Raw genomic sequence first — 26,611 nt, 5'->3', positions numbered from 1 at the left:
CCACCAGCCTGATCATTCAAAGCATCTTTCATGTCTGGTTTTTTTAACTCTGATTATTTATTATCCAATATATTTTTTAAGAAATAGAAATGTATATAAAGGTGCATCCTGCAAATATTTCATTATTACAGGGAACACATACTGCTTGAAAGCCTTTTCTGATACTTTATCAGCCATGTGATAAGTTACTCAGCACTTAATGTTTGCGAAGATTGTAATCACAAGTAACCTCTTATTTTTACGTCACCACAGAGAGATGAGATTACACTGGTAGCCAGTTTGCTGTTTTATTCCATGTGGATATATCCTGACAGGAACAGCATTAAGTTATTCTGATGCTGCCGTGAGTGCTAAGAGAAAATCGGTGAGCGGTGCCGAACAGAGCGCGCTGTGGAGATTCTGCCGTTAGGCTGGTCAGACAGTTAAGCTTTTCTCTTCAGTTGCTGTCTAGCATTATAAAATAATACTAAATCAAGAGGGCATGCTTGGGTGCCTCACAACAATTGCTAACACTGGGTATAAACTAAACCAGTAAAACCACCAGTCGGCTTCTGCACAGCAAAACCTTCCCAAATGGGAGGACTTTTTGCTGTGGGAGATGTTTATTTCTGCACCAGCCATGTTTCCTCCTCTGACCCACGATGTGAGTTACTGATGGCAGCGGGTAGCGGCACATCAGAGTTTTGTCATGTGTCAGAGGTTTGACCTCCACAGCTTGCTGCACGTCAGCAGCGCTCCTTCCGCCGCTTGTGTTGCGGGGTTACAGCTCGCAGTCAGAACTGCACAAGGGGAGGCTTTGTTTGATATTCGTGCTGGACTGCATATGTTATTTTTCAGCCATTTCTTCTCCTTGGTGTTTCCTACTGCAGGCATCTGGCTTAATGGTCTCTAACGGCAGCCCTCGCCATCCCAGTGAGGATGGCATGCTGTGCTGTGGAGCACAACTGTGCCATTGTGTGAGGCATCAAGCTGCTTTACTGTCTTTTCTCTCCAAATTCTGCGACAGCTTCTTGGCACTAATGGCAGCCTGGAGAAATGCACTTGCAGTTTCCCATCCTAGAAGGCTGCTACTAAAGAACTGCTTTTGTTGACTTGAGTCACTACTGGGAGTTTAATGTAACTTCACCGGTACCTCTGCTCTGTGTTGAAGGCCTGCGCGCTCTGGTGCTGCGTGGTGACATTGCTTTGGGGAACAAGAAGGTAATCCTCCCCCAAAAGAGGTGCTGGAAACAGGTAACTCACCTGGCCCTTTGCACGCTTTTGCTTCACCAGCCTGCGCATCGGCGATTGCCAGTGCACGGGCTGCGGGCTTGGGCAAAAGCACATGTCGCGAGCATTCGGGCAGCGTCCTGGGGCTCAGCCCCGCCGTGCCTCAGGCTCTGTTGGGGTCGGCTAGAGCAAGGTTCGTGTGTGGTGCTGTCCTCTTCGCAAGGCCGGTTCCAGCCTTTTGGGAGCAAGTGGCTGGCTTCTGCGAATGCACGCAGGGCCAGCCTCGAGCCGTTTTGCCTTGCGGCTGCCTACACGGTGCTTTGTGAGCCCCTGTGGCTTCTGTGGTTCGCGAGCGCGTTTCACATCCCTTCCCAAGGTGCTGCGGGAGTCTCTACCTCCGTCATTCAAACAGCCCTCTCACAATTTGTCAGCTGCGAGCAAGATGTCAGTCAGCGCTGCTGAAGTGTGTTTTACAGTGACAGACATAATTGCACTTAACTTTTTGCGTGGATGTTATCAATCTGTGACGGATACTTTGGGAAATGGAGCGCTCTGATTGCAGATGATGTGTCACAGGCGTTTAATCTTTCTTTTGGAGAGACCGGGATTCAGTCACAACTTTTACTTGTTGATGTCAGGTTTTGAAAATGTAGATTCGCGCTGACCCTGGGAATCGTTCAGTCATTTAGTCTGCAGGGCTGTCATCTGAAAGGTTAATGGCTTACCAGGGAGAAGGAAGATCTTGCTGCAATCTGCTTGTATTCATATCATGTGTTAGCGTGGCTGGGCACTTGGCGTTTTGGTTCAGAAGGGCAGAACTCTGGCTGCCTCCCTGGGATGCCTGTGGCACATCTCCATGGCTGTTCTAATTGAGAACCACAGAGGCAGGGTGGGGGAGAGGGCAGGCCGGTCCTGCAGCAGGGGGTAAGCCCAAGCTGCAGGTCTCAGCGGGGCTCACGGTGCCTGCTGCTGTCGGGGAGGCAGAGCTGTGAGTCGGTCACTCGTGCTCTGGACTGACCAAAAGGCACACGGGTGAGCCAGTGTTGGCCTCGAGTGCTGCACCTCCAAGCGTGCCTGGTGACCTGGAGGGGTGGCAGAGCTGGCAGGATGCCTGGCCTGGCCCGGAGAGGCCAGCAGCAGCTCGGGAGGGAGCTGCCGTCCTGGTGGGGTGGCAGTCGGGAACGCCAAGTGGATCGGTGAAGTTTCTCACCCATGGAGCTCCTGGCGCAGCCAGGCACAAGACATCGTGGGGACTGGCAGGAGGCGGCACCGGTTTGCAGAGCCAGGGAGAGGATGGGGAGAGGCGGCCGCTTCCCCAGGCGCGGCACGCTTCTGGTGCAGCGCGGCTGCCCGCTCCCGTGCGCAACGGGGACCGCCGAAGCTGGCGCGAGGCAGCTGGATCAAAAGGGGTTTTCTCCTGGTTAGCAGGGCGATGCGGGGCCAGCCGGGCCTGAGAGGCTGCGGGCAGCGAGCGTGGGGCGAGCCAGCCGTGGTCGGGGGGAGCCGGGCGAAGCCTCCCTGGGCGCAGGGGGTCCGTGTCCAGCCGGGCAGTGTGAAACACCCGCTGTGGACAGGCAAGGGACCAGCCTGGAGGCTGGAAAAGGCAGCGAGTGCTCCATACCACCCGGCTGGAGCGGCTTGCTGGCCCCTACAGCAGCACCAGCGAGGCCACAGGGCCCGTGCTGGGGTCCCAGCGAGGCGGCGGCCCCTCTGGACTGCCCAGGGTCCAGGAGCGATGCCCAGGGTCCAGGAGCGATGCCCAGGGACAGAGCAGCATGGGCACGTCTCCCTGCTGCTTGCCTCCCCCCGGGGGTCCGGGCTCCTGCAGGGAGAGGGGCTGAGCACCGTGCCAGACCCGGGGCCCCAGTATACGTCTGCTGTGCTTGTAACTCCTGCCTGATCCGCATGGCTAATAAGCTACAGAAACAGCTCGTTTGTGCTGCAGCTCACACCCCTGGCAGCTGCGGGTCTGCAGCGTGGCTGGCAGCCGGCCCTCCCTGCGCACCCGCTCCGTGCTCTGAGCGCAGCCAGTCTGTGCCACCAAGTGCTCAGGTCGTGAAATACGGATCTGGCAGGAGCATTGCACCAGGGAGGTGCTGCTCTGGTTTTGATAAGAAGATAACTGCCCTACTTAAACCCCCGAAGTAAGAGCAAGATGTGTAAATTTTCCTCCCGTGCTCCCAATTACCTTTTAAATAGTTAAGCTACCCCTCCTTAGAAAAGGGAAATGATTTGCTCCTGTTCCTCTGCTCCCGGTGGAGTTTAATGTTAAGGAATGTAAAAATTTCCTTTCTAGGCAGGGAAGTCTGATTTTTCAAATTGATTTATTAATGGTGTTTGAACTTTGTCACGTAAGCTTGGAAAGTGATCAGTGCGTGGCTTTCTGCTGGAGGCTGATGATGTGCAATAGGTGGCAGCTAATAAAGCAACGCCAGCAAGCCGCTACGTTGGAGACCTGAGCTCGTTCTGACGATAAGCCAGTCTTACTCTGTGCAGTGGATTAATTGAAGGGATGTGGGAAACCCTTTACCTTCCCTATTTTTTAAGTAGCGACAATATTATTTATAAAAAACTATATTAACTTTTTCTTTAAGACATTTAAAATAGATTTTATGGAAAGTCTGTAGAGGAAAAGGTTCCAAGGTTTCAATGCTTTTCTGCTCCGGTGGGGAACAGAGCCAGGGCTTCAGAAAGGTGCCCTGGACTGGAGGCAGACACCACCCGTAGCCTGATGGCCAGGGTGCTTTTGCGGGGTGGTGGGGGTCTACCTTGAAGTCCCTCACTTGAACCAGATGCTACCAAATAAGGAGTACTTTGGGATGGATGTTTCTGGTTTTGACTGGGAACCGCGCTGAGAAACGTTGCCAGTGGGATCTCCTGACAGTCTGATCCGTTGTACAAAATGCTTCCTTCTTGATGGAGCTGCATTTTCTAATCTGTTCCATCAAAAGAGCTCTCAAGGAAAACTATTTCCTGATTTACAACTAATAAAACATATTCTTTGGCTTGAATGCTCAAATCACTTGTGTTGTGAAATACAGCACAATATTCCTAGTTTTTAAATTATGTACCTTAGAAGAGGCCAAGGATGCTACAAGGGCTGGGTTCACATCACAGTAGCTATGGATTAAAAAGAACCCAGCGAGATTGAAACAATAAGTTAGAATTTGGAGGAAGTGTTTCCGTAGACCCATTCCAGTGGGCATGGTAAGAAGCAAAATTGAAGGATGAAATGTCCGTGACGCGTGTACGCTGTGCAAATCTGAACATGATGGTTTGTTTGAGTGGGTAAGGGGTGCTGGCATACATTTATCCCGAGTCTGTTTCCCATAAGGAGTTTGTTATGAAGCTGCACTGACCGTATGGCTTGTATCCAGCTCAGCTGGATGAAGACGTGCAAAAATTGGTCACAGTCCAGTATGTTTTAGTGGTAGAAAATTATGATTAGGAAAAAACGTTTAAACAATATGAGTGGTTTCCAGGCACAAGAATGCCTTGCAGCAGCGGAGAAGGAGGGACGTTAACTGTAGTTAGAAGTTTGATTTAGCTGATTTTCAGGATGCATTGAAAAAATTGGGGAGTGCTCTGGGTGAAGAGGGTTTGATGTCCTTAGAGTAATTTTTCTTTATAGAGCTCTGTTCCTGGTATAGTAATATTCCTGGAGGCATATTTTCTTTAGGGTATAGCGTAGGGTCATTAAGTACAAACCGAAGGTATTCATTCAGAGAAGCTATATACTCAGTTGTTAAATAAGCCCTGCAGGGGAATTGAGCGTTTTTTTCCCTAAAACTTCTGTGTTGTCTGCTCTTTAATATGATCTCTGCCACTGTTGATTTGTAATCTGCGCTTTCACCCTGAAGTGCATGTGGTTGTGTTCAGATATTTCCTTCTTTAAATCAATCACTTTCACCATTTTCCAAAACACTTCTTGAGTTTATTGCTTTTAGTAGTGTTTGGACTGTCATTATTTATTACTGGCAAAGTGCTGACAACGTGCTCTTCCCAAATGAGTCTTTATGTGGGATATTTGTTTAACAGGTTTTGCGGGGAGGCATCGCTGCTCCCCGCGGGCTGGGCTGTGCCTGCAGCACCCCGGTGCTGTGGGGTCTGCCTGGGCGGCAGCCCCTCTCTGCGCCTGGCCCCCAGCAAGAGGCTCTCCTCGGAGGGATGCTTCTCGTCAGACGCGTGAGCCCGGGCTTTGTTGTGCTGATTAATTTGACAGAATTTAAAATCCTAACTGAGGAAGCTTACACCGTGTGTAATTTATCTTTTTGGAGTATTTCTGCTGCTTGGCAATTTTTCCCTACTGCTTCATTATCTGAAAACTCCTGACTCTGGAGAGTAGCTAGTGAAGGATGTGGAGAGCCGCGTTCTTCCCGCTGCAGCCTCCAGAGACACCGCGCTGCTCATCTAAGACAACCACTTCATAAGCACTTCATGCTTGCAGTATGAGGTCTTAGTTCTTTGATGCAGTCCTCTGCCTATAACAATTTAATGGGCTACAGCTCAGACTTTCAAGCAGTGTAAATTAAACTTGTTGGGTTTTTTTCTATTGTTTGGCAGCTGTTCTACCCTGGTTACTTAAGTCCTCTGATCTAAATTAATCCCTGTATAGAGGAAGCTGCAGGAGCTTCATTCTGCGTTAAGCCTTACGCTTTGGGTTGCTGGTCTGCAGTAGATCATGCTCCCTTGTTAGCATCGTCGGGGTTTGTTCTGTTCAGCTGGTGATTGCTTTGGTTTTGACAGAATAGCGCAACATCATTTTCCCCTGTCTTCGAGGTGTGGTCGTTTCGGGAGGGGGGTAGGCACGGGCATGCTGTATGTAGTGCATTGAGTACGCGTGCTGCAGACAGGCCTTCTTCCCTTTCTGCAGCTGGGAAAATTAAATGGGTAAATCTAAAAGTGGAAAGAATAACTCACTCCCTTTTTCATTCTCTCATGCATTTGGGCTTTTATAAAATCTGAATCTGGCACCACCAGCTCTCATTGATTTTTGGGAAACAGGATATTTTAGTAGCTTGGAATGAGATGAAATGCTTGCAAAGCCCATATGTTGCTTGTTTTAGGGGAAGGGTCAGGAAGGTTTTAGAAAGTATTTAAATATTTGGTTTACACGATTAGAATAGATTGTCTGGAATGAAGTCCATTACCCGAGGTGATTCTTGCCTCACAGTTTTGTTTTTCATTGCAGTTCTTCAGAGTATGAGGTAGGTGTTCTGGCATCGCAATGCCTGAGCACAGTAAAAGTTAAGGACTGTGAATAAATACTGTAGATGGGATTCTGGACGCCGCCGGAGCCATAGATATCTGCTATGGCATTGTCTGTAAGCGGCAGTTTGGAAAAGGCATTCTGATAGAGTGAGCAGTTGCTGAGAGGTCTTCTGATGTCTGTCAGCAAAACTCCAGCAGCTCGTTTCTTAGAAATGGGCTTTTTCCTCCCTCCATAGGCAAAGCTTTCAAGTTGGATTACGTTTCTTGAGAGCTATAGCCTCATATTAACTGCATGTAGGTGTGTGTTCAGCTTTCTACCACTTGGAATTTAATCGTTCTGTCCCCGGTTTTTCATGAGGCATGATCTTTGCATAATCTGCTGGTTATGGAAGACACAATCCTTTTTATTCGAAGGTGTTCCTATGAGACCGCAGTTCTTGCGGCACTTCTTAGGTTTGTTTAAAACGAATTGCAGTCATGACAGTGGCACATCAAAGAAAGGACAATCCAGTCTGCAGCGTGCAGTATGGTTCTAATGTATTTGATAACGTGGAGCAATTCTTAAAAGTTTCGCTTGATTTCTCTGCCGTGCTCGTCCAATCCAGTTGGAAAGCAAAAAGTTGCCGTTGTTCTTTTGCTGTGCATTGTTGATATTTTTATATGAATTATGAAGCATCCTTTGATATCTGGCATTTCCCCTTGTGATCGTCTGTTACTTTTTATGAGTACTTGCCCCCTAACTTCAAAAGCAGTTCATCACCTTCCTGCAGACAGTTATTAATAACTGATTTGGAACTGTCGGGCATTCCTGGGCCTGTTTTATGCGAGTTTCTCTCCAAAAGCATTCAAAAAGTGGCCATAATGTGTGCAGACCTCAATCCGCCTATGCTAGCATGTGAAGGATCTCTCTCGTCACGTGCTGCTTCTGTTGCTGTCGTATGTAGGCTTGTTCCATAGATTTAATGACTGAAAGAAAACCTGAAGTTAAAAGAGTAATTAAATCTACCATGTCCTGAGCTGTGCTGTTGCAGTTGTTTCATCCTAAATTGGCTGGAAATTATTGTATGCTGAGGAAAAGTATTTTTTGTACTTAACCCGTGCTGGAACAGTGTGGGTTTGACTTCAGTGCCGGCAAGAGCGGGCCGGAGCCCTGACGGCTGGCCTCGCTGGGGCAGACGTCCGTGTCCGTCCGTCCTCCCCTCCAGCACCAAACTGCCTTGTTGCTTTCATTCGGTGGGGAGGAAGACAGTTATGACAGTTCAAAAGGAAAATAATTGGCATGGGGATAGTTAGTGTGAGTTGCCATTCCTTAACATCAGAGATTTCACTAAAGTACTAATAATTACTGTTAATATCTTTCAGTGGAAACTTTCAGAGTAAACGAGCACTGGTTGAAGCAGTATTTAACGGCATGCTGCTGGCATGATAAGAATGCAAATAAGCGTTATTAGCCTAATGATTTTGCTGTCGCCATGGCTGTGCAGCGGTAGTGTTGTGAATATGTCATGCAGTACCCGTGAATTTGGAAAGTGTGTCAAAACACAACTTCAATTAGTTTGCTCTAATTATGGCTCTAGAGAGTTCATAACTATATCACTCCTCATTAAAAGAGATTTTTCTTATATGGATTAATACAGCACGTAAAGGGATGTTTGAGCAATCTGAGGCAGAGCCGTGCGAAGGGAGGGTGCCCACGGCGTGGCGGAGGTGCAGCGGGTCCGGAGCAGTGCCAGGGTCCGGCCCCGTCCCGTGAGCTCCTGGTGCAGGGCAGGGGCTGGGAAACCTCCTGTGCAGGGCGGGCAGGACCGGGCGGCTGCGCCGCGTCAGCCGTGGGTGGCCGCTTCAGTGTCCCTCGACACGTGAACCTGGCGGATGATTCTGGACAGGCTCTTCAGTTGAAAATAAAAAAAAACCAAAACAAACAACAAACAAAAAAACCCCAAACAAATATTCAAACCAAAACAACCACAAAAGCCCCAGCAGGAACTATACTTGATGCTAAAATAGAGATCTGGCCTGAAAGCTTTGCTCTGATAAAGGTCGAGGAGCGCAGGTAGTCAAAAGCCTGTGTCAGCCTGGCGTCTCGAAGGAGCCCGCGAGGATGCCGCGTGTCCGCGAACCTTTCCCAGGGCATTCGTAGTGTCTTCTAAATGCTGTCTTTTTGTATCGCCTGAGCAGGTTCCTGCTTTGCAGAACGGGCAAAAGATTCTTGTGCTCACAGGTGAGCAGTTGGTGAAGGGTTAAAGTAGTAATTGTTTAAATCTTTTAGGCTTTCCTCCCAGTTCTGTGATAATTTGATGAAGAACTTCACCCTAATTAAATATTCAAATTAGGAATAAGTGTCAATATGGCTTCCCATTGCCTGGAATGATGATTAATTGTATTCAAAACTCTAGTGGCCGCTGTAATCTAAACCAAACCGTTGTTCTTGATTATTTCTGCAACACATTTACCGTGTTTTTGTTTTAAAATTTAAACTAGTAATTGATTTGCCATATGCCGCAGAGCTGCACATACTTTCACGATATGTGTTTAGGAACTTGGGGACTTTGTAATTTGGATTTTCTTGCTTTTCAATGGCAGCTTTTTTTTTTTTTTGTCTTCTACAATGCAGAATGATTTGGCTTTCACAACGCATAAGGAAAATGCATTATGCAATCAACTTAGTAGGTATAAGTTATATTGATCCTGGCCAAAGTTTGCATTAATTTAAAATAAATTAGGCTTTGTTTCCCATTTTTCCCTACGATGTCATGCTTTTATAAAAGGGAAGGGGGAAGGGGAGAGCTGATCTGCTTCTTGCAGTTACTGCCCTCCGTCTTGTGGTCTTGCAGCTAAATGCTCTCCTTGGAGAGACCTGGCTGCCCTCGGCGCGGCTCAGCGGGAGTGACGAAGCGCCCGTTCATCCTACTTCAGAGACGGAAAGTGGCCGTGGACCTGGGGCACAGGCCGCCGTCTCCAAGCGCCCTCGTCCCAGCCCGCCTTCAGGCCCGGCGGTGCCGGCCGGCGCCAGCAGCGGCTGCAGTGGCGCTTTGGGCTCACCAGCCCCGCGAGCGGTTGCAGGAGCGCCGGCCTGCTGAGAGCAGGGCTCGCGGGGCATCCCCTCGCGTCGCGTTTCCCGTGCCCCCCGCTGCGAGGGAATACCTCGGCCTGTCTTTCAGCGTTGATACGTCTGAAACGGGGAGCAAAGAGGATACCCTGCAGAGCTGGGCAGCGAGGTCTGGAGACGTCATCTTCCGCCGCTGTGTTTGTGCGTGTGTGGTCACAGCCCCTCGGATGGCGAGCGATTCATTTTAATTACACGCGTGGAACGTGCGCACCGCTTCGGCATATGGCGCTCGTGAAACCTGGCGCTCGTGTGAGCTGCCAGGCGCGCTTCTGGCGAGCAGGGACCTGCTTCCAGAAGTCTTTCGCAAACTAAGGACTCGGGGCTTCGCGGGAAGGCGGCTGCGTGACGGCTCCTTCGTGGTGCTTACGCAGTGCCTGCCACGAGCTGCCTGTGGGACTGTCGCCTTGGCCCTCTGGCCGGGCTGGGGTCTCGTCGCCTCCCTCGCAGCCTGCAGTGCCGGCTCGGTGGCGGGGTGTCTGGGTAGAAGAGGGTCAGCCTCTCCTGCAGCAGAAGCTGGTAGAAACTTTTAAAATACTCTGCTCAGAAATGGGCTTTTTAAGATCTGCTTTGTTTACTTCCAAAACAATTCCTCCTGGGTTTTTCTGGGGGATGAAGAAAGCAGTCCCCCATACAAGCAAGAGAAATTCAAACGTCTTTCTGTTAGCTGTTTTGGTGCCTCAGAAAGTATTTTTGGATACTGCTATTAAAAAACAAATGAAAAGCGTGTAATGCCTACAGGCAGTGGTCTTCTGTTTTAAAGTGTGTTCATGACAAACCTGCCTCTGCTCACAAAGAGTCTCATATGGATTGTGTTTTAAACAGCAAACTGTTAGCCAAATTTGAAAATATTTTCACACCATCTTTTTTTGGTTAGAAATAGCTTTGGGAAGCACGAGCAAACTGATGCTTGCTTTTTCTTATTTTATCCGTGCTGTTCACCATCAGCTGCATCAAGGTCTAAAAATATATAGTTCTTCACAAAATGTGTCCTGGTTTTAAAGGCAGATAATTTCCAGATGATTTGCTCGATAGATAAAACTTGCTAGCTAAGAGCATGGATTTGATGCTCTGCTGGAGGATACGCAGGGCTCTTTCTTGCAGGCAGTGCCTTTGTGAGAAGACACAAGGGCCGCCTGGGTTTTCTGGCAGGAGGGCGATGCCGAGGGTCTCGCCGTGTCCGGTGCTCTCACTCCTGTGAAGCGGTGGCTGCTGCCTCTGCTCTGCTGCTACCCTAAGCCTCTCTATGAAGAGGGAGCATCTTCATTTTGTATGGCAACGGGGTCCAGAAGATTAATGATAACATTTTCTAAAAATTCACACAGATGCGGGATCAGCATTAGAAAAATATAGCTGTGAATTAAAAGGGAAAAGCCCGAATCTCTCATCAAAGCATAGAAATCTGAGGGCTATCGATAACAGTTACTAGCAGACAGTCTTTTCCCACGGCAGACTTCCCGGTGGCGCTCCGTGGCTGGCCGGGCGGCAGAGGCAGGGCCACGTCTGCCGCAGTGAGCAGCCTCCCTCGGGCTCTCCCAAGCCCCAGCGCTCCTGTGTCCCCGTGGGCGGTGCTGGTGCTGTCGGGTCTGTCCGTGGTGCCGGAGGCTGGGGCAGAGCAGCTCCAGGCTCCAGCAGCTGTGTGTGCAGCCCCCGCTCTGGCCCTGGGGCTTGCTGGGGTTGCACCCACCCTCCCACACCGCGTGTTCCTGGGGAGGTCGCCCACCTTGTCTTCTAGCCTGTGTCCAGCCTCGCCGTGTGCTGGGTTTCTTTTTAATAAGCTCTGAGCCAAAATAGTTTAAACTGAAGAGTTGAAATGAAAATAGTTTAAACTTCACTTCCATGAGCTTCGTTTTTTCCTATTTATGGGAAGGTTTAATGGAAGATGTAACAATATCTTTCTGCTGCCAGAGCACTGGGCAGAGCGTTGTTGGCGGGGAGGGCATCATGCACTGCTGCAGCTGGAGAGGTGGCGAGTGAAATGTGGCTTCCCTTTTCTTGGGCGCCGGGGTAGGGAAGCCTCAGGGAGCATGGGAGCGTGCAGCAGGCTCTGGGTAGGTTTGGAGCAGGCCTTAGTCATCAAGAGAGTTTCAAAGATTTTATTTCTGAATGTACTCAGAATTTTTTGGCACAGATAAATCCAAAGCACTTGCTATTTGCGCTTTCTGCCTTGAAGGAAACGCGGCTGAGTTCCACGGGGTGTTCGGGCACGCTCTCGATGCCTTATGTGGAGAGTCGTGTTTGCAGAGGGGAGGCTGTACTCGCCGGCCACCGTGCAGGCTGTCCCCAAGTGCCAGCTCGCGAGGAGCTGCCGTGTCCTGCCGGAGGGCGGATGGCTGCCTCTGTAGCGCTTTGGTTGTTGGCCGAGTCCAGTGTTCAGTGGGGTGGAGGGGGCTTGCACCAGTCTGTAGACTGTCTGGACTGAGGAGCAGGTAAAGCAGCTGAACAGCCCTTGGTTGTAATGGCTGAATCACCACCCTGGCCTCCTCCTGGTATTCGGGGCTTACTCTGGCTTTTACAAGCAATGTTAAAATTGATGTTTGCTGCTTAACCTGACCGGAATCGTCAGGCAAGAGCGAACTGACGGCAGTAGCATCTTCTACTCTGTAGTAACGTCATCTCCGTTTCCCATCTCTCTTCCTTAGGCATATCTCGCTGACGCTGCCCGCCAGCTTTCGAGGGAAAAGTCACAGCACTCGCCTGGATTTGGAGCACCAGCACTCAAATTTGTATGCCATATCAGGTAAGCTTGTACGCAGTGCTTTCTCAGCTCTTCTGTATAACCAAGCAAAGCAGCCCTGCTTGTGCAGACAGGCAGGTGTGTGGTACCTGTGAAGCGTATGCCCAGCTGTTTCACAGTGCCATTTAAGTGTTGAGAGCCGAAGGGGTGCAGAGAGACCCAGAAAATGCCCAGACACACACGTTACTGGCAGCAAACATTACTGGCCGCTGGGGAGATTGCAGCCCTCGGGGAGGGATGCTGCTGCCCGCAGAGGTGCTAGATGAGAGCTCTGATGGAAAGCAACACTGACACAAATTTTGCTGCTCATCCGTTTTATGATCTTCACAGGTGAGTCATAAGAAGCGACATCTCTGCCTGTTTTGCAGGAGGCTTTGTCCTCCCTAGCAAGGATGAGTTTCGTACGCACTATTCTTTGCTAAACTCAACATACACATCAGAAACAGATGAGCTCTTTACTCTTTCCCATTCCTGTATTCTGAATACTGGCACTGCACAGATTTGTTTCTCCGGTATTAGGGCAAACTCGCCATTCCAGGCTAGTAAGCAAGTGCTAGAGCTAGTGATAGTTTCCAGATGTCAGTGTGGAAAAAACTTGCCAATGAATAATTTAGCTGGTTTTTATTTTTAACTAGTACTAGTCTGCAGGGAAAATGTGTGTTTAGAGTGGTGAAGATCAAGCCCCTTCCTTCACCCATGCCGGTACAGGTACTCATTACAGTGCTTCAGGACCACACAGCGGGCTCTGCTTGGAGCTGGGGTCCCTTGAGCTGTCCCTGACGGCTCTGCTCCTCTGGAGGAGCTCCCGCCTTTAAGCGCGTGCTTTCGTGAAGGAGGAGTGAGCTAAAAAGGAATGCAGCCTGGTCCTCGGGGCCCAGGAAGTAATGCCTTTGGGAGTGAGGGGCAGGGATGCTTTACAGCGTAGTACCTCATGGAGTCTGTCACTCCTGGCTGTGCCGAGCGCTGTGTGGTCTGGAAGCTATTCATGAACCACAGCAAAAGGACTTTTGGCTCTGCAAACTGAAGAAAAATGTTAGGCGCAGCTGTGGCACAGCAGTGTTTCACCTGCCTCTTCGCCTGTGGGAGTAGCTCATATTCTGTGCTTCAGCTGAGTGGTGCTGGGGTGCAAGAGTGTTTTCCTTAGAATTATTTTTTTTGGCATAATATCACACCTGAACAAATATTGTGATAGGCACAGTAGAATCGCACGTAGTGACAGTTTTCTCTTTGTTATGTCATTTTTGCAAGAGGAGAAAAATGCTGGCTTTAAACTTGACCCTGTCAAAACCTAATGAAAGTACCGTCCCTTCATCTGGTTGAAGGAGATTTTCAGGACAGTTTGGAAACCCAGACCAAGCAGCAGTGGAATCAGTGGGCTGTACAATAGGTAGTGCTTGTGCATAATCAGGGAAGAGAAGATGGCAAAAATGTGCCATTCACAGGTTCTTGCTATTAATAGTGAGTGACACTTCTAACATGGGAACATGGCATTAATTCGTGTACCATAATCAAAGGGTTATTTAAAAGGTAATCTCTGACTGAAACTGCAGCTTCGGGTTCCTAAATAGATGGGATATAACAATTGCATAATTCTTGTCAGTACTCGTTTTTCTTGTTACTCTCCTGCCCTAATAGATTTAGAAATGTAAGGGAAGGCGCGTTCTTGCGTTTGCCTGAGACGGTCCTGCATGGAGGGGGGAAAGCTGCGCTTTCTCTCGTGAGAAGGCATCAGTGTGCAAACAGCGAGGCAGCTCTGCACGACTGTTACCGAGTGACCCGGCTCTAGGACTTCCCGTGGACTGCCTCTGCTTGCAGTGCAGCCTGGGAGGATGACCTGTTTTGCAAAGAACCTGAGCACTTTACCAGGTAGTTATAGGCAAAGCACAAAACAGGCCTGCAAAACTGGGCATGGTGTTAGTCCTCCACGTTTGCATGAGCACATTTCAGTGTATAACTCTGGTCTTTTTTCCCCCCAACTGCACGTTCTCCTCCAGACACGTTGTTATACAAGTTGTTGTGCATACATGTGCTGTAATGGCTATTGCAGCTGTGAATCATTTCTGAAGAAAGGGTCTTGTCATATGAAACATCCTGTGCATTGGCAGGGATCTTCATGCATAACTCCTGACCGCTGCTGCCTTTTCAGCAGCCGTGATGAGGTGCTGTGACAATTCCCTTTGTGTGCTTAAACATTGCCGAGGTAGATTAGCCCCCAGACACACTGTGGAAACCATTCTGAAGTTTCCTGTTACGTCGGTGTAGTTTGCAGCCAGTCCGTTTTATCTGTGCTGCAACGCAAGTGCCTCGCTGCAGTGCCATGGCAACGGGAAATTTATTAACGCGCTTGCACTGTCGTCCCTAATTGCTGTGCCGGGATGTGGTTTGCCGCGGCGGGGTCCTGCTGCAGCGTGCTGTGGGGCCTGCGGCGCCAGGGGAGGTGTGGGTGCGTGGAAGGTGTGCGGGTCGCGGCATGGCAGGCAGGGCGACTGCGGCAGGACCCCTCGCCGGTCCCGCCGCGCGCGGACGAGCCCGCGGGTTCCCTCTCAGCTCGCAGCAAAATGGAAGGTTTCCTGGTGCTGGTGCAGGGAAACAAAAGCTGTTAGGAACGGTCTCTTGCCTTCCAGTTTTGGTATCACCTCAGCCTGAATTCTTGTGGTGGGGATAGGGCTATATAGGAAGGGAGGGCTGTAAAGAAGGGTGGAATTAAGAGTTGCAGCGTGGTCTCGGTTCTCTGTCTGTAGACATCCATTTTCTCAGTAGTCGATGGAAACGACACTTCCATCTGGGGTTCAACCTATTTATGGAAGGTGAAATGAATTTTGGCTGTTGACCCTACTCCGTATCTCAAAGTACATTTTGGCAGAAATTGCCAGATCCCCACTGGAACTGCCGTTACTCCTTGGGGTATGTAATGTAATTATTATCACAGAGCTGGAGTGGAGGAAAAAATAGTCCTGAAAGCAGTAATTACAGTTTTTAACCAGCCTTTTGTCATTTCGAGTCTTGGCAGTGAAACATTGGGTGACCAGAAAGTTGGGGAGAGTCCTCTTTGCACAGTAAGCTAAGGAATCAGTCTTTGACGGGGTGCATATAGGAGACGATTGCCCGGACCTCGCAGCCCTACGCGGGGCGCCCGCCGTGGCACAGCACTGCCGTCTGCACCGACGCTTGCGCCGTTGGCGTCGTCCTCCGCGGCTGGCGGGCTCCCTGCTCCCGCCCCGGCCCGTGCACCCGAGCCCAAAAGGCAGAATTACTCCTAAGCCGATCTGCAGAAGGTCTGTGGGTGCTGCTGGGAGCACGGTGCGGAGGAGCTGACGGGTTTAATATGCATGTTCGAACGGGCAGCTGCTGGAAGAAGAATGCCTTGCTCCAGACAGACCTGTCGACAGACACTGCTCAGTATTTCACAGCACAGTCTTTCTTCATGGCCTTCAGCTTAATTAAGATGTTGTTGTGACTACATACTGCCTTCATTTCAGACTTCAGTGTCTTCTGGCTGCATATTGCTTTGGCTTATCAGAGCCACAAGGACAGTGAGGGAGAGAGGGAGCCCTCTCAGGCAGCCACAGATAATAACGTACAGGGAAAATTCCTGAATGAAGCGAAAAATTATTTATAATAATGGTACTCAAAGAGAAGGGAAATAAGTCACTCTAAGGGTATATAAATTTTTATGATAGTGTATAAACAGCCATAGCTTGCCTTGTCTCCCATCTATCCCTGCAGAGAATGAGCGCAACATCTAGCATAAAGAAAAATATAATAAGAAAAAGAAGAAATGAATGGGAAGAGCTGGAGGATTGATCACTCAGTATATTTGTATATCCTGATGTAAAAGGTGCTGCTGACAGGTGGCCAGGTTTCTCCTGTATAAAACCATGTGTGTGCTGTCAGGGCGGTGTGAGCAGCCTTGTTTCGATTGATGAATTGCCTGCTTTCTTGATTAAACCTTCCGTCACTTAAGAAACAAAAAGCCTGCGTTTGGATGGCAGAGTGGGACATGTCAAAAAAATCTGTCTGCTTTACCTTTGTGCAGATGTTGGGCACAGACTGTAACATGTATTATTAAAATGAATGTGGCATTTACTGTGCATTATTTCTTTCCTGGGAGAAAGGACCTGTAAATTATATGCTAATAATAAGCTTTAACCCTTTCAGAAACCAAGAGATTTAGGAGTGCAAATACTCCTGCAGGCCTCACTAATTGGATGGGCTCGAATACCGCTGTAGCTCTCTCTCAAGTTAATAAACAGTGTGTTTCAGACCGGTATGCTGATGCCTCTTGGGGATCTCGCCTCCAATAAGTTTTCTGCTGTGTAAGTGCCACTGAAACGTAAACCTTTCGAATTACAAAATCTTCCATCGAAAGCCCCCTTCAAATTCTGATTACAAGCGAAAGCTGTCTCCTGCCTGGGGACGAGGCCGGCAGCAGAGAGGCTGCACAGCCAGCCATGCACGACCTCCTCCGCAGGGGGGACAGCACTCTGCCGTTGAGCCGGTGAGCCTCCCTGCACCAGCTCTAACCTTTGATTTCACTTGCAGAATGGCTTCGACCTGCCAGTTTGAGACGTACTCAACTGACTCGTCTCGGGAACAGTCGTAACACACCTTGCAGAGCACATGGCAGGATGTTGCATTGGAAACTAGTGACCACGTTTGCAAAATGAGATATTTTTCTTAGGGTCTCAGCTGTGACTTGTGGGAAATCACGAGCTGGTCCAAGCTGCGTGCTTCCCCATAGCGGGGCTTTCTCTGCGAAAGTCAGGCGGGCAAAGCCGTCGCTGGCTTTGGCGTGTGGCCTGGCACACTGCTGCGCAGGGTTGTCTCTTCTCTGCCCTGAAATTTTACTGTAGCCATCTTCTGAGTCATGTTGCAGGTAGATGCCTTTGTCGGTTGTAGCGTACAAACTTAGGTAGTTTGAGTATAGCACAGCCAACACTCGTGCCTGCTCTTGACCTGCTCTCAGACTGTCAAGACAGAAATTGCATTGCATGGAGTGTATCGGATTCTTCTGCACAGCCCCATCAGAATGTGTGCACAAAGTAATTAGAGCCTCCCTGTACCAATTTACAAGTGTATGAGCTTACAGGTACTGCTACAGCTGTCACCTCGTAGCCAGAAACCAAATTTCAGCCGTGTAATCCCATCTTCAAGGATTTTTGTTGTCGCAGGAACCCAGAGATAACAGGATGATCACAGTTACCCTTGGACAGAACAGAGCTTCATTTTTTGAACGCTTAAGTATGGAAACTGCTGGAAAAGCAACAGAACAAAAGCAGAACATACTTCGATGTGTGTTTGTTGGTACTATTTTCAAATAATACTTGCCATCTGTCAGCCCAAAACAATTAAAACATTTGTGCAAGTACTTAGAGATAGTTGACGTTAGTTTGACATACTGATATGCCATCCGTAAGTTCGGTACCTCAAGTCGTGTTAATCCATAGAAATAAAACAGGATCCAGAAACACATATTATTTGTACCATATAAAAGTTAATGGAATTGTTTTTTAAAGTATGCTTAAGAATCTCGTACCATTTGAAGAGTTCTCGGTTCAGTTCCAGGTGCTGCAGAAGGCGCCTGTGGGGCAGCAGCCAGGGCTCTGCGCCGAGCCCCTTAGAGCTGCGCCCGCCAGAGCTCTCGGCCCTGCGCGGGCAGAGCAGAGCTCGCCGCCCCGTGCCGCTTGCCAGAGCCTGGGCTTGAGGCGTTTGTGCCGCCCGCCCGCAGCCTTGCACGCTGCTGCGGCGTGGAGCCGTGCGCCGCTCAAACACCACTCCGCACTTCTCTTAAACCCTTCCTTCGCAGTCAGGCTCTACTGCGATTGTGGCTGCTGCTTTCTGAAAACGCCGGCATCCTTCAGGTTTGCTGATGCTGAACTGCAGGTGAAGGTTTTCATTCGCTTCCAAAGGAAAAATGCCATGTCCTCTGGGTTGAAGCTTAGACGTCACATCCCGAAACATGCCACCTGCTTTATCTACTGATAAAGCAACATTTGTGACTGTGAACAAGGCTGCAATGTGTGCCGTTCATTTGCTTAGGAGCGGCAGGTTTTCAAAGCAGTTATTTGATGCAGCAATGCCTTTGTGCATATTTCTTATCTTAAAAAGTATTATTTTGTAGTTGTCTTTAGCTGCATTATCAACACAGTTACTTGTGTGAAGTATTTTTCCCAGAGAAACTGGACTGAGCAGCAAGGGAGGGAGACACGGGCAGTTGCCAGCTTGGTGTTGGCTGGCGCGTTTGCCAGCTCGCTGCGAAGAAGGATGTTTTTGTGGGCAGCTCTTACAGGTGGCACTTTCTCCACATCTCCTATTTGTGTATTTTGGAATTGTGCACCGATATTTATTACATTAATATTTACCTTCAAGAAGTAAATATTTCTTAAATGGTTGTTTATGATTTTATTTTATATATAAACATTTCTGGTTTATATTTAAATATTTGTTTACCTCTTTAAAACACTTTATAGAGAGGTCAGAGCAGACTTTGTGCTGTGATGGGGTAGCAGGATGCTTTTGTTGCGGTGTCTGGTGGGCCATAGGTAGTGGCTCGGGGCAGGCAAGTGATCAAAGGAATTTCCATCGTGAGGTGGGACGGTTGGGCTGCAGCTGTAGAGGGAAACCTTCGCGAGCATAGGTTCTACTCAGTTTGGTGTGCTCGGTCACCCAGGCGAGCCTTCCCGGCATGAGGTCATTTTGAAGGAGCAGGAGAGTCCCCTGGGGCCGGGTCCCCTGCTGGGGAGGGGCGGGGGGGCTCGCGGAGCCCGGCCGGGGCAGCGAGGGCGATGCGAGCCGGTGTCTGTCCACCCTGCGGGTGTGGGAAGAGGGGATGCTCTTCAGCTCCGGTAGAGAGCTGGTGTTCGTTCCAGGCTGGTTTATAATCCAGATCTCTGGAGGCAGCAAAGAGAGTGGAAACTGCTGTTAATGATCTGGAAAAACATCAAAGCCAGTGGATTCCTGAAAAGGAAACCAAGTTGCTTTTCTGTATTGGATCATGCAGACCTTGGCAGGGGGCAGTTGTAATTTGTCTGGGTAGCTTTGCTGGAAGCATTTATTTCACACACTGCTCTTACGGCAGCAGTTTGCTTCCAGATTCCTCCCTCCTTTCTGGAGCTCGGTTGATTTATTCGGCGTGGTTGTGAGTTTTGCTCCGAAGCGCCGATGCACAGCCATGGAGCCTGGCTGGGGCCTGGCAGCAGCGACCACTGTGGGGGCCGGGGGGGCCAGGCTGGCTGGGTTGGGTGCTGCCAGCTTGGTTGTTCCACTGCTCAGCAATTGACTCGGGAATCACAGAGTGGTGGGGGCTGGAAGGGACCTCTGGAGATGATCCCGTCCCACCCCTGCGTGAGCAGGCACCCCCAGAGCAGGGGCACAGGGCCGCGTCCAGGCGGGGGGTGAATGTCTCCAGGGAAGGGACCCCACAGCCTCTCTGGGCAGCCTGTGCCCCTGCTCTGGCACCCGCACAGGGAAGGGGTTTGTCCTCATGTTCAGGGGGAACTTCCCGTGTTCCAGCTTGTGCCCTTTGCCCCGTGGCCTGGCATTGGGCACCACTGGAAAGAGCCCGGCCCCATCCCCCTGACACCCGCCCTTCAGATATATTTATAAATATTGATGAGATCATCCCCCCCAGCCTTCTGTTCTCCAGGCTGAACAAGCCCAGGCCTCTCAGCCCTTCCTCATCAGAGGTCAGTCCCCTGATCATCTTTGTTGCTCTCCACTGGACTCTCTTGACTTAGTTCCCTGTCTTTCTTGAGCTGGGGGGCCCAGAACTGGCCGCAGCCCTGCACATGTGGCCTCACTGGGGCAGAGCAGAGGGGGAGGAAAACCTCCCTCGCCCTGCTGGCCACGCTCCTTTCCATGCCCCCCAGGACACCACTGGCCCCCTTGGCCCCAAGGGCCCGGTGCTGGCTCAGGGTCACCTCGCTGCCCCCCAGCACCCCCAGGGCCTCTCAGCAGAGCCGCTCTCCAGCAGGTCCCCCCCAGCCTGTGCTGGTGCGGGGGGCTGTTCCTCCCCAGGGGCAGGGCCTTGCACTGGCTCTTGTTGAATCCCATGAGGTTCCCCTGGGCCCAGCTCTCTGGCCTGCCCAGCCCTCGCTGGATGCCAGCACAGCCTCTGGTGTATCAGCCGCTCCTCCCAGCTTGGTGTCATCAGTGAACTTGCTGAGGTTACACTCTGCCCCATCGTCCAGGTCATTGATGAATATGTTGGACAGGACGGGACTCAGCACAGACCCCTGGGGAACACCACCAGCTACAGGCCTCCATGCAGACTCTGCCCCGTTGATCATGACCCTCTGAGCGCTGCCATTCAGCCAGTTCTCTGTCCACCTCACTGTCCTCTCATCCAACTCACACTTCCTAAGCTTACCTATGAGGCTGTGATGGAAGACAGCATCAAAAGCCTTGCTGAAGTCAAGGTAAACAACATCCACTGCTCTCCCTTCATCTCCCCAGCCAGTCATGCCATCACAGAAGGCTACCAGGTTGGTCAACCATGATCTCCCCATGGTGAATCCATGTTGACTACTTCTGATAACCTTTTCCTGCACATGCCTGGAGGTGACCTCCAGGATGAGCTGCTCCGTCACCTTTCTGGGGATGGAGGTGAGGCTGACTGGCCTATAGTTTCCCGGGTCCTCCTTCTTGACCTTTCTGAAGAGTGGAGTGACACTGGCTGCCCTCCAGTCCTTGGGCACCTCTGCTGCCCCCCACGACCTTCCAAAGATGGTGGGGCATGGCTTAGCGACAGCATCCGCCAGCTCCCTCGGCACTCCCGAGTGCATCCCATCGGGCCCATGGACACAATTGTGAGGATCCAGTTTGCCTAGGTGATCTCTGACCAGGGGGAGGTCCCCCTTTCTCCAGACTGTCTCACCGCTGGGGGCTGGGATGCCCGAAGGCCAGCCTTAGCAGTGAAGGCTGAAGCAAAGGTGGCATCAGTAACTGCCGTCTCTGCAGGCACCCGCCTCGTTCAGCAGCAGGCCCGCAGTTTCCCCAGTCTTTCTTGTTGAATGCCTTGTTGCTTTTTTTTTCTTTATTGTTTTTTCTTTCTTGTTTTTTCCTATTTTCTTCTTTTTTCTTTTTCCTTTTTTCACTGACAAAAAAAGTCCTTTCAGAGGTCTTCCTAGATTAAGAAATGGAAGAAAAATTAAAGATTTCATTACTTTCAGTGCCCATACATCAACTTTTTTCTTGTTGCAAAATGTCAGGTTATCTCTGCCACAACTGCCACTTACTTCTCTTCAATGTACATTTTCTTTTAAAAGATACTGTATCTTTTATCTGTATGTAATGAGGACAGACGTTTTAATCAGAGGTTAGTCATTTATTTTTGCAAACTATTGTTTTGCTTCATCATTTTTGCAGATAATTAAATGGTTCACTTGGCACAGTGTGTCTACTTTATTAAAACAGGTAATTTTGAAAAAAAGGAAGATGCTATTTTTTGGATCACTGCACAAGAATTGCTTTTATCTTCATCTTCCAGCATAGTTTCTGGTGGCTTTGCGATACCCTCCTATGTTCAAGTGTTTGAGTACACTCTGCTCTCTAAAGGGGGAGGCCCTGTGCTACATTTTACTGTCGATCCAGATTCCCATGTGTGGTACTTTCTTTGCTCCGTAAGAATAGAAGCGGAACTAAATTTATTTTTTGTGACACTGAATTTTAATCAGCATGGTCCAGAAAAACAGACAAGTTTTGACACAAGCTTTATTCTGCATTGAAACCTCTCTGCTGAGGCTGAGATTAAAGTCAGCCTGTTCTTTGCCCTATTGCAATTTGCAGTCTTTGGACTAAGAGACCTGGATAATCTTCAAAATGTAAAAGGCTCTATTAATATCCAGCGGTTCAGGGAGACTGAAGTCTCATCTGGAATGCTGCAGCTGCGTATTTCAGAAACGGAAATGTAGGTGTTACTTAATACTATATTTAATGAGATTCAAAAAAGTGTATTTCTTATTAAATTAGCTCATCTGCGGTGTACAGGTCCTTTGTGCGTGGCTGCTGCGGTGCACTGCCCCGCGTTACCAGCGCTGCGCTCAGGCAGGCTTGGCCCAAACCGTGAAAGATGAAGCCACGAGTTCTGCCACCTCTGTGATTTTTTAGACCTGATTTTCTGATTAACCCTCTGCCGCCCGAGGTGGCATTCTTTATCTTCGTCATCTCACTTGGGCGTACTTGTCCAGGAGCGTGACGGCTCTGGCTGCGGTGCTGCTCGCTCTCTCGCCTTGCCTCGGCTGTCCCACGAAGCTGCAGGCTGGCGTGGGAAGCCTTGCCTTCTGCTGTAGCGTACCAGCCGTACAGGCTTCACCCATTTGTCTCAGATCACGCCTCACCTTCTGAGGAGGCTGCTTGCCGATCTCTGCCGCGGGGATTATCTGGCTGCTGCCCCCGAAGGCTTGAATTATGTATGAGCAGGTGTATGGCGGGGCCGATCGTCCCAGTGGCGTGGGCGGGCGAGGGCGTTGACACCAGCGGCTCGGAGCCGGCCGGGCGTGCAGGGAGCATCGGAAAGCGGGAGGCTGTGTCGAGAGGGAGGGCGATGCCGGAGGGGACCCCCCGGATGACGCGGAGCCCCGCCGGGGCGGGGTGCCGCTCGGCCCTCGCTCCGCACGCCCAGCGGCAGGCGCAGCGGGACCGTGGCTGCTGGAGGAGCACGAGCTGGCGGCGCTTGCGCCGGTAGCTTGTGCAGCACAACCTTCGAGGCGGGCTGCGCTGTGTTTGTTTTGCTTTCCCGAGTGCCTTAGTTTAATTTTTTTTAAATAGGAGACGGCTCTGTGGCTTGGATATTTAAACAGATATTAACCGAATGACAATTAACAGATTGCATAGACAGATTTTCTTTTCAAAACCTCTGAAATTGAGTACAGTTTGCAAAACTATCACGGCCTAGTAATGACAATGAATTTTGATTTCCCGGAACTGATATTAGACTCCTTATTAAACTATGTGCATCTGCTTTTAATTTACTCCAAATAATTGGAAAATGCAATGAAGCTTTCCAATTAAAGCACGGCTTTATGCTGTTTAATAATACCCCCATAATATTATAGCTTATGAAGTGACAGGTGAGTTGGTGTATGAATAAAACATAAAGGCAGCAATAAGGGACAGAAAACCGGAGACAGTTGTTGGGGATTTTAAATGCTGGATGTAATTTGCATATATTAATCTCTTCTTTTCAGCCTTATCAGGCGTTCTTCAGTATTTGAAGTTAAAATAGCGTTGACAGGCGGGAGTATGCTTAGTTTTTTCAAGGATTTATTACTTGTATAATTTCTGATCTTTAATAAGCAGATATGACTGATCCTCATAGTTCTATAGAAATCGGTTAATTGTTCCAGATGGCGTGTACTGATTATGCAAAATTACTTTTCACACCATTTTTTTTTTTCTGATGGAGTTTGGAGTAAAATTAAATTTTTTATAGCCTTCTTATCATGCTGTTTTACAGTGGTTTTTGCACAGAAGTTGAATTTAATCTACTATATTACATTGACCAGCAGAGTTATTCTAATGTAGCATTCTGTGATTTGACAAAGAATAATAGAACACATTGCTCATTGTTCGTTACTGTGCTGCTAATAAAAAGGAGTTCTAGTGCAGAAAACCAGGCTGTTATTTATGAAGAATGCTTAATTTGCACAGTTAAAAATGCAAAATTGTTACAATGAGATGTTCTCTCTTTTGGATAGAGGACTTGGGCAGAACAAATGAAAATAGTCTTGTTGCGACAGATTTCATCTAATAAAGAAGGATTTTTTTAAATGACTGGTGCGGCTAGGCTGTATTTTATTGGGAGGAGCAGTCATCCAGGCGGCACGCGCTGACTCCTATCAAGAGGTGTCACTGGTGTTTTCCCTGATTATCGTCATCCAGATATCTCAATGGCATAATTTCATAATTGAAAACATTTATAAAGGTTGTTGGGCTTCATTTATCTAATGAAAAGCCGTTTATACAAAATAAACCACACATAAAGCCCTCTTGCTAATAAGGTTATTGCGATGCATTTTGGCGGTGACTCGGCTGTTGGAGGGGGCGTCCCGCCACCTCGCTGTCCCGGCCGTGCTGCACCGTGTCCCGCTGGCGGGCGCCCGTCCCGCGGCACGCCGTGGGCAGGGGTTTCCGCGGCTGCTCGCGGTCCTGCCGGAGCAGGCGGGACGCCGCGATGGGCGTTCGCGCGCTGCCGTGGGTTTGTCCAGGAGTAACATCAGGCCCTGGTTAATTTTGGCGTTGCGTCCCGTCCCTTGCCGTGCCGCGGGCGGGCGTGAGGCGCCCCGCTTGGGCAGCGCGGCTGCCCTCCTCCCGGCGGAGGCTCGCGTGAGTTTGCTTGATTTTTCCTCCCTCGGGTCGGCCCCGGGGTGCGGCGCCTTCGCCTACGAGCGGCGGGCGGCCTCGCGGCACGAGGGTCCTGCTCATCCCTGGCGTCTGCCGCCGTGCTTAGACCTCCGTGGCGGGGCTGAAGGGACAGTCAGGGGCTGAGTCCAAGAAGTCTTACTAATCTTTGCAAAGCAAAACAGCAAATGTTTAAAAAATGACATTGTGGTTAATGGAATTAAAATCTCCAATTAAATTAGAAAAGTGGGGATACAGTAAATGGACTTTTACAAAGAGTGCTTATTTTTAACTCAATAGAAAAAAGACAAGTAATTAACTCGGCCATTAGAAAGCTCAAAATTTCTCCCGTCTCCTGTGAAACTAGAAAATTGTTCTGTGTATTCTCTTATATATATACGAATGGTATATATGGGGACGACTAATGGCATAAATCAGAAATGATTAGAAAATATTTGTTCTAATGAAGTAATAATTTGGTAGTAATGCTTTTCATCAGTGTAGCTTAAGGCTACATTAAGTGGACAGACTTTATATGGATTCTCTAATTTTAATCTTCAAAATGCTATCTAATGTCTCATTAAGACTTGCATATAATGTATCTTAAGTACAGTCATTAAATATAGTTTAGGGAGATTTATGTTCAGATATTGCTTAAAGATGTTTTAATAGGCCCATTTACTCTGATGATATTAATGAGCTCTTAACACATATTAAGCTTCTAAAACTAGTGGTATTCCTCTCGCAATGAGCAAAACAACTTAGGAATTGTAAATGAATTGGATGCTCCAACCAGGCTGTTTTTCAGCAGAGTCTTCAGGCGCCCTCTCCGATCCATCGAGCTCCGTAAGCGCCGGGCCGCGTCCCGCTCTGCTGCCGCGGCCTCCGCGAGCGTTCCTCCCCGGGCCAGGGTCGTTCAGACCTGCTCGTCGTGCGAGGGCTGAGCAGGGGTTGCTGCTGCTCACGTAACCGCGCGTGCGGTCAAAACTGCAGGTTGAGGGTAGGCTACACCTGCGTCAGGCTCTGTAACGTGTTAGGCGCATTCGGTTGTGTATCTGCTAAAATAAAGGAATCGGGTTCTTTAAGGAAAGAGCCAAATACAGTTGTGCTTTTAGATAAATTGCGCTTTTTGATCATCTGAAGTTAAGATGCAAGGATTGTAATTATGGTAATAAAAACTGTTGATTCCCCTATTGTTACTTTAGTTCCGACTCAGAAAGTTATTGCAAACAAAATTCTCTGGTTTCATCACTCAGCTCTTCTTAAAAAATCCTTCTGAGTTCAGAGACTTTTATAATTACTAAATTGGTTTGTTAGAAGGAGATAATAGCAAATTTCTTCTTTTCATAATTGGACATTTCTTCCCTGTAGGCTAATGCATGCGCGGCACTTGCATACACAATAAGCTGCGCTTTTGAAAAGCCGTAACTAGCTAATAAGTGCTGTGGTGTCATCAGAGAGTAATGGTTTGCTGATTAGCATAATTAATGACAAATGGTGGTGCGGAGCGGGTGGATTGGTTTAGCAGATGATGAATGCGCCGCGGCCGCGGCCGGGCCCTGCCAAGGCGGCCTGGCGGGCTGTCAGCGCTGCGCCGCGGCAGGTAGGCCTCGTCAGCGCCCGCGGCCACGCGCCCCGGCGGCTCCGACGCCCGGCCGGCAGCGCGTCCCGGCGCAGGGCTGGCCCCGGCGGGCGAGGGGCCGGGCGCTCCTGAGGGCCGCGAGCGGTCCTTGTCCTCCGAGGGCGGGAGGGAAGCTGCGGGCGGCCGTCCCTGCTACGAGACGGGCGCATTTATCTGTGACTTGATTAATCAGGGCTAATTTGCATTCGCAAATGAGACTGATAAAAATGGAGTTACCTTTTCACCTTTAAGGGGGAGGAGGGATTATTGCTAGGTTGTCTCTTTTTTAAGTGATAAGCAACTCTTTTACCAATAAGGATGAAAATACTTAATTTGCATTAGCAAAAGAAGCTAATTATTATATAGTTAATTAGCATCTGGAAATGAG

At 49.4% G+C, this 26,611-nt stretch overlaps 1 protein-coding gene across 15 annotated transcripts in view; it reads left to right on the top strand.

Annotated features, from left to right (window-relative positions):
* The window catches only part of MVB12B (multivesicular body subunit 12B), an 83,285-nt gene that overhangs the window by 28,702 nt on the left and 27,972 nt on the right, over positions 1–26,611 (top strand). For 13 of the 15 annotated variants that reach the window (XR_010375658.1, XM_064468822.1, XM_064468824.1 and 10 more), the window contains one exon: positions 12,169–12,266. Coding sequence is in view for 14 of the 15 variants with exons in the window: in XM_064468822.1 (XP_064324892.1) it covers positions 12,169–12,266 (98 nt within the window). In the remaining variant the exon portion in view is untranslated. Of the gene's footprint in view, positions 1–12,168; positions 12,267–15,989; positions 16,434–25,413; positions 25,807–26,611 lie in introns of those variants that run through there. The other 2 variants (XM_064468823.1, XM_064468825.1) reach the window with 2 other exon arrangements.

The sequence above is a fragment of the Phalacrocorax carbo genome, chromosome 18, assembly GCF_963921805.1.
Source record: "Phalacrocorax carbo chromosome 18, bPhaCar2.1, whole genome shotgun sequence".
Taxonomy (NCBI): Eukaryota; Metazoa; Chordata; class Aves; order Suliformes; family Phalacrocoracidae; genus Phalacrocorax; species Phalacrocorax carbo.
The sequence above is the reverse complement of the archived record's forward strand: the minus strand, read 5'-3'. Positions and strand labels throughout refer to the sequence as shown.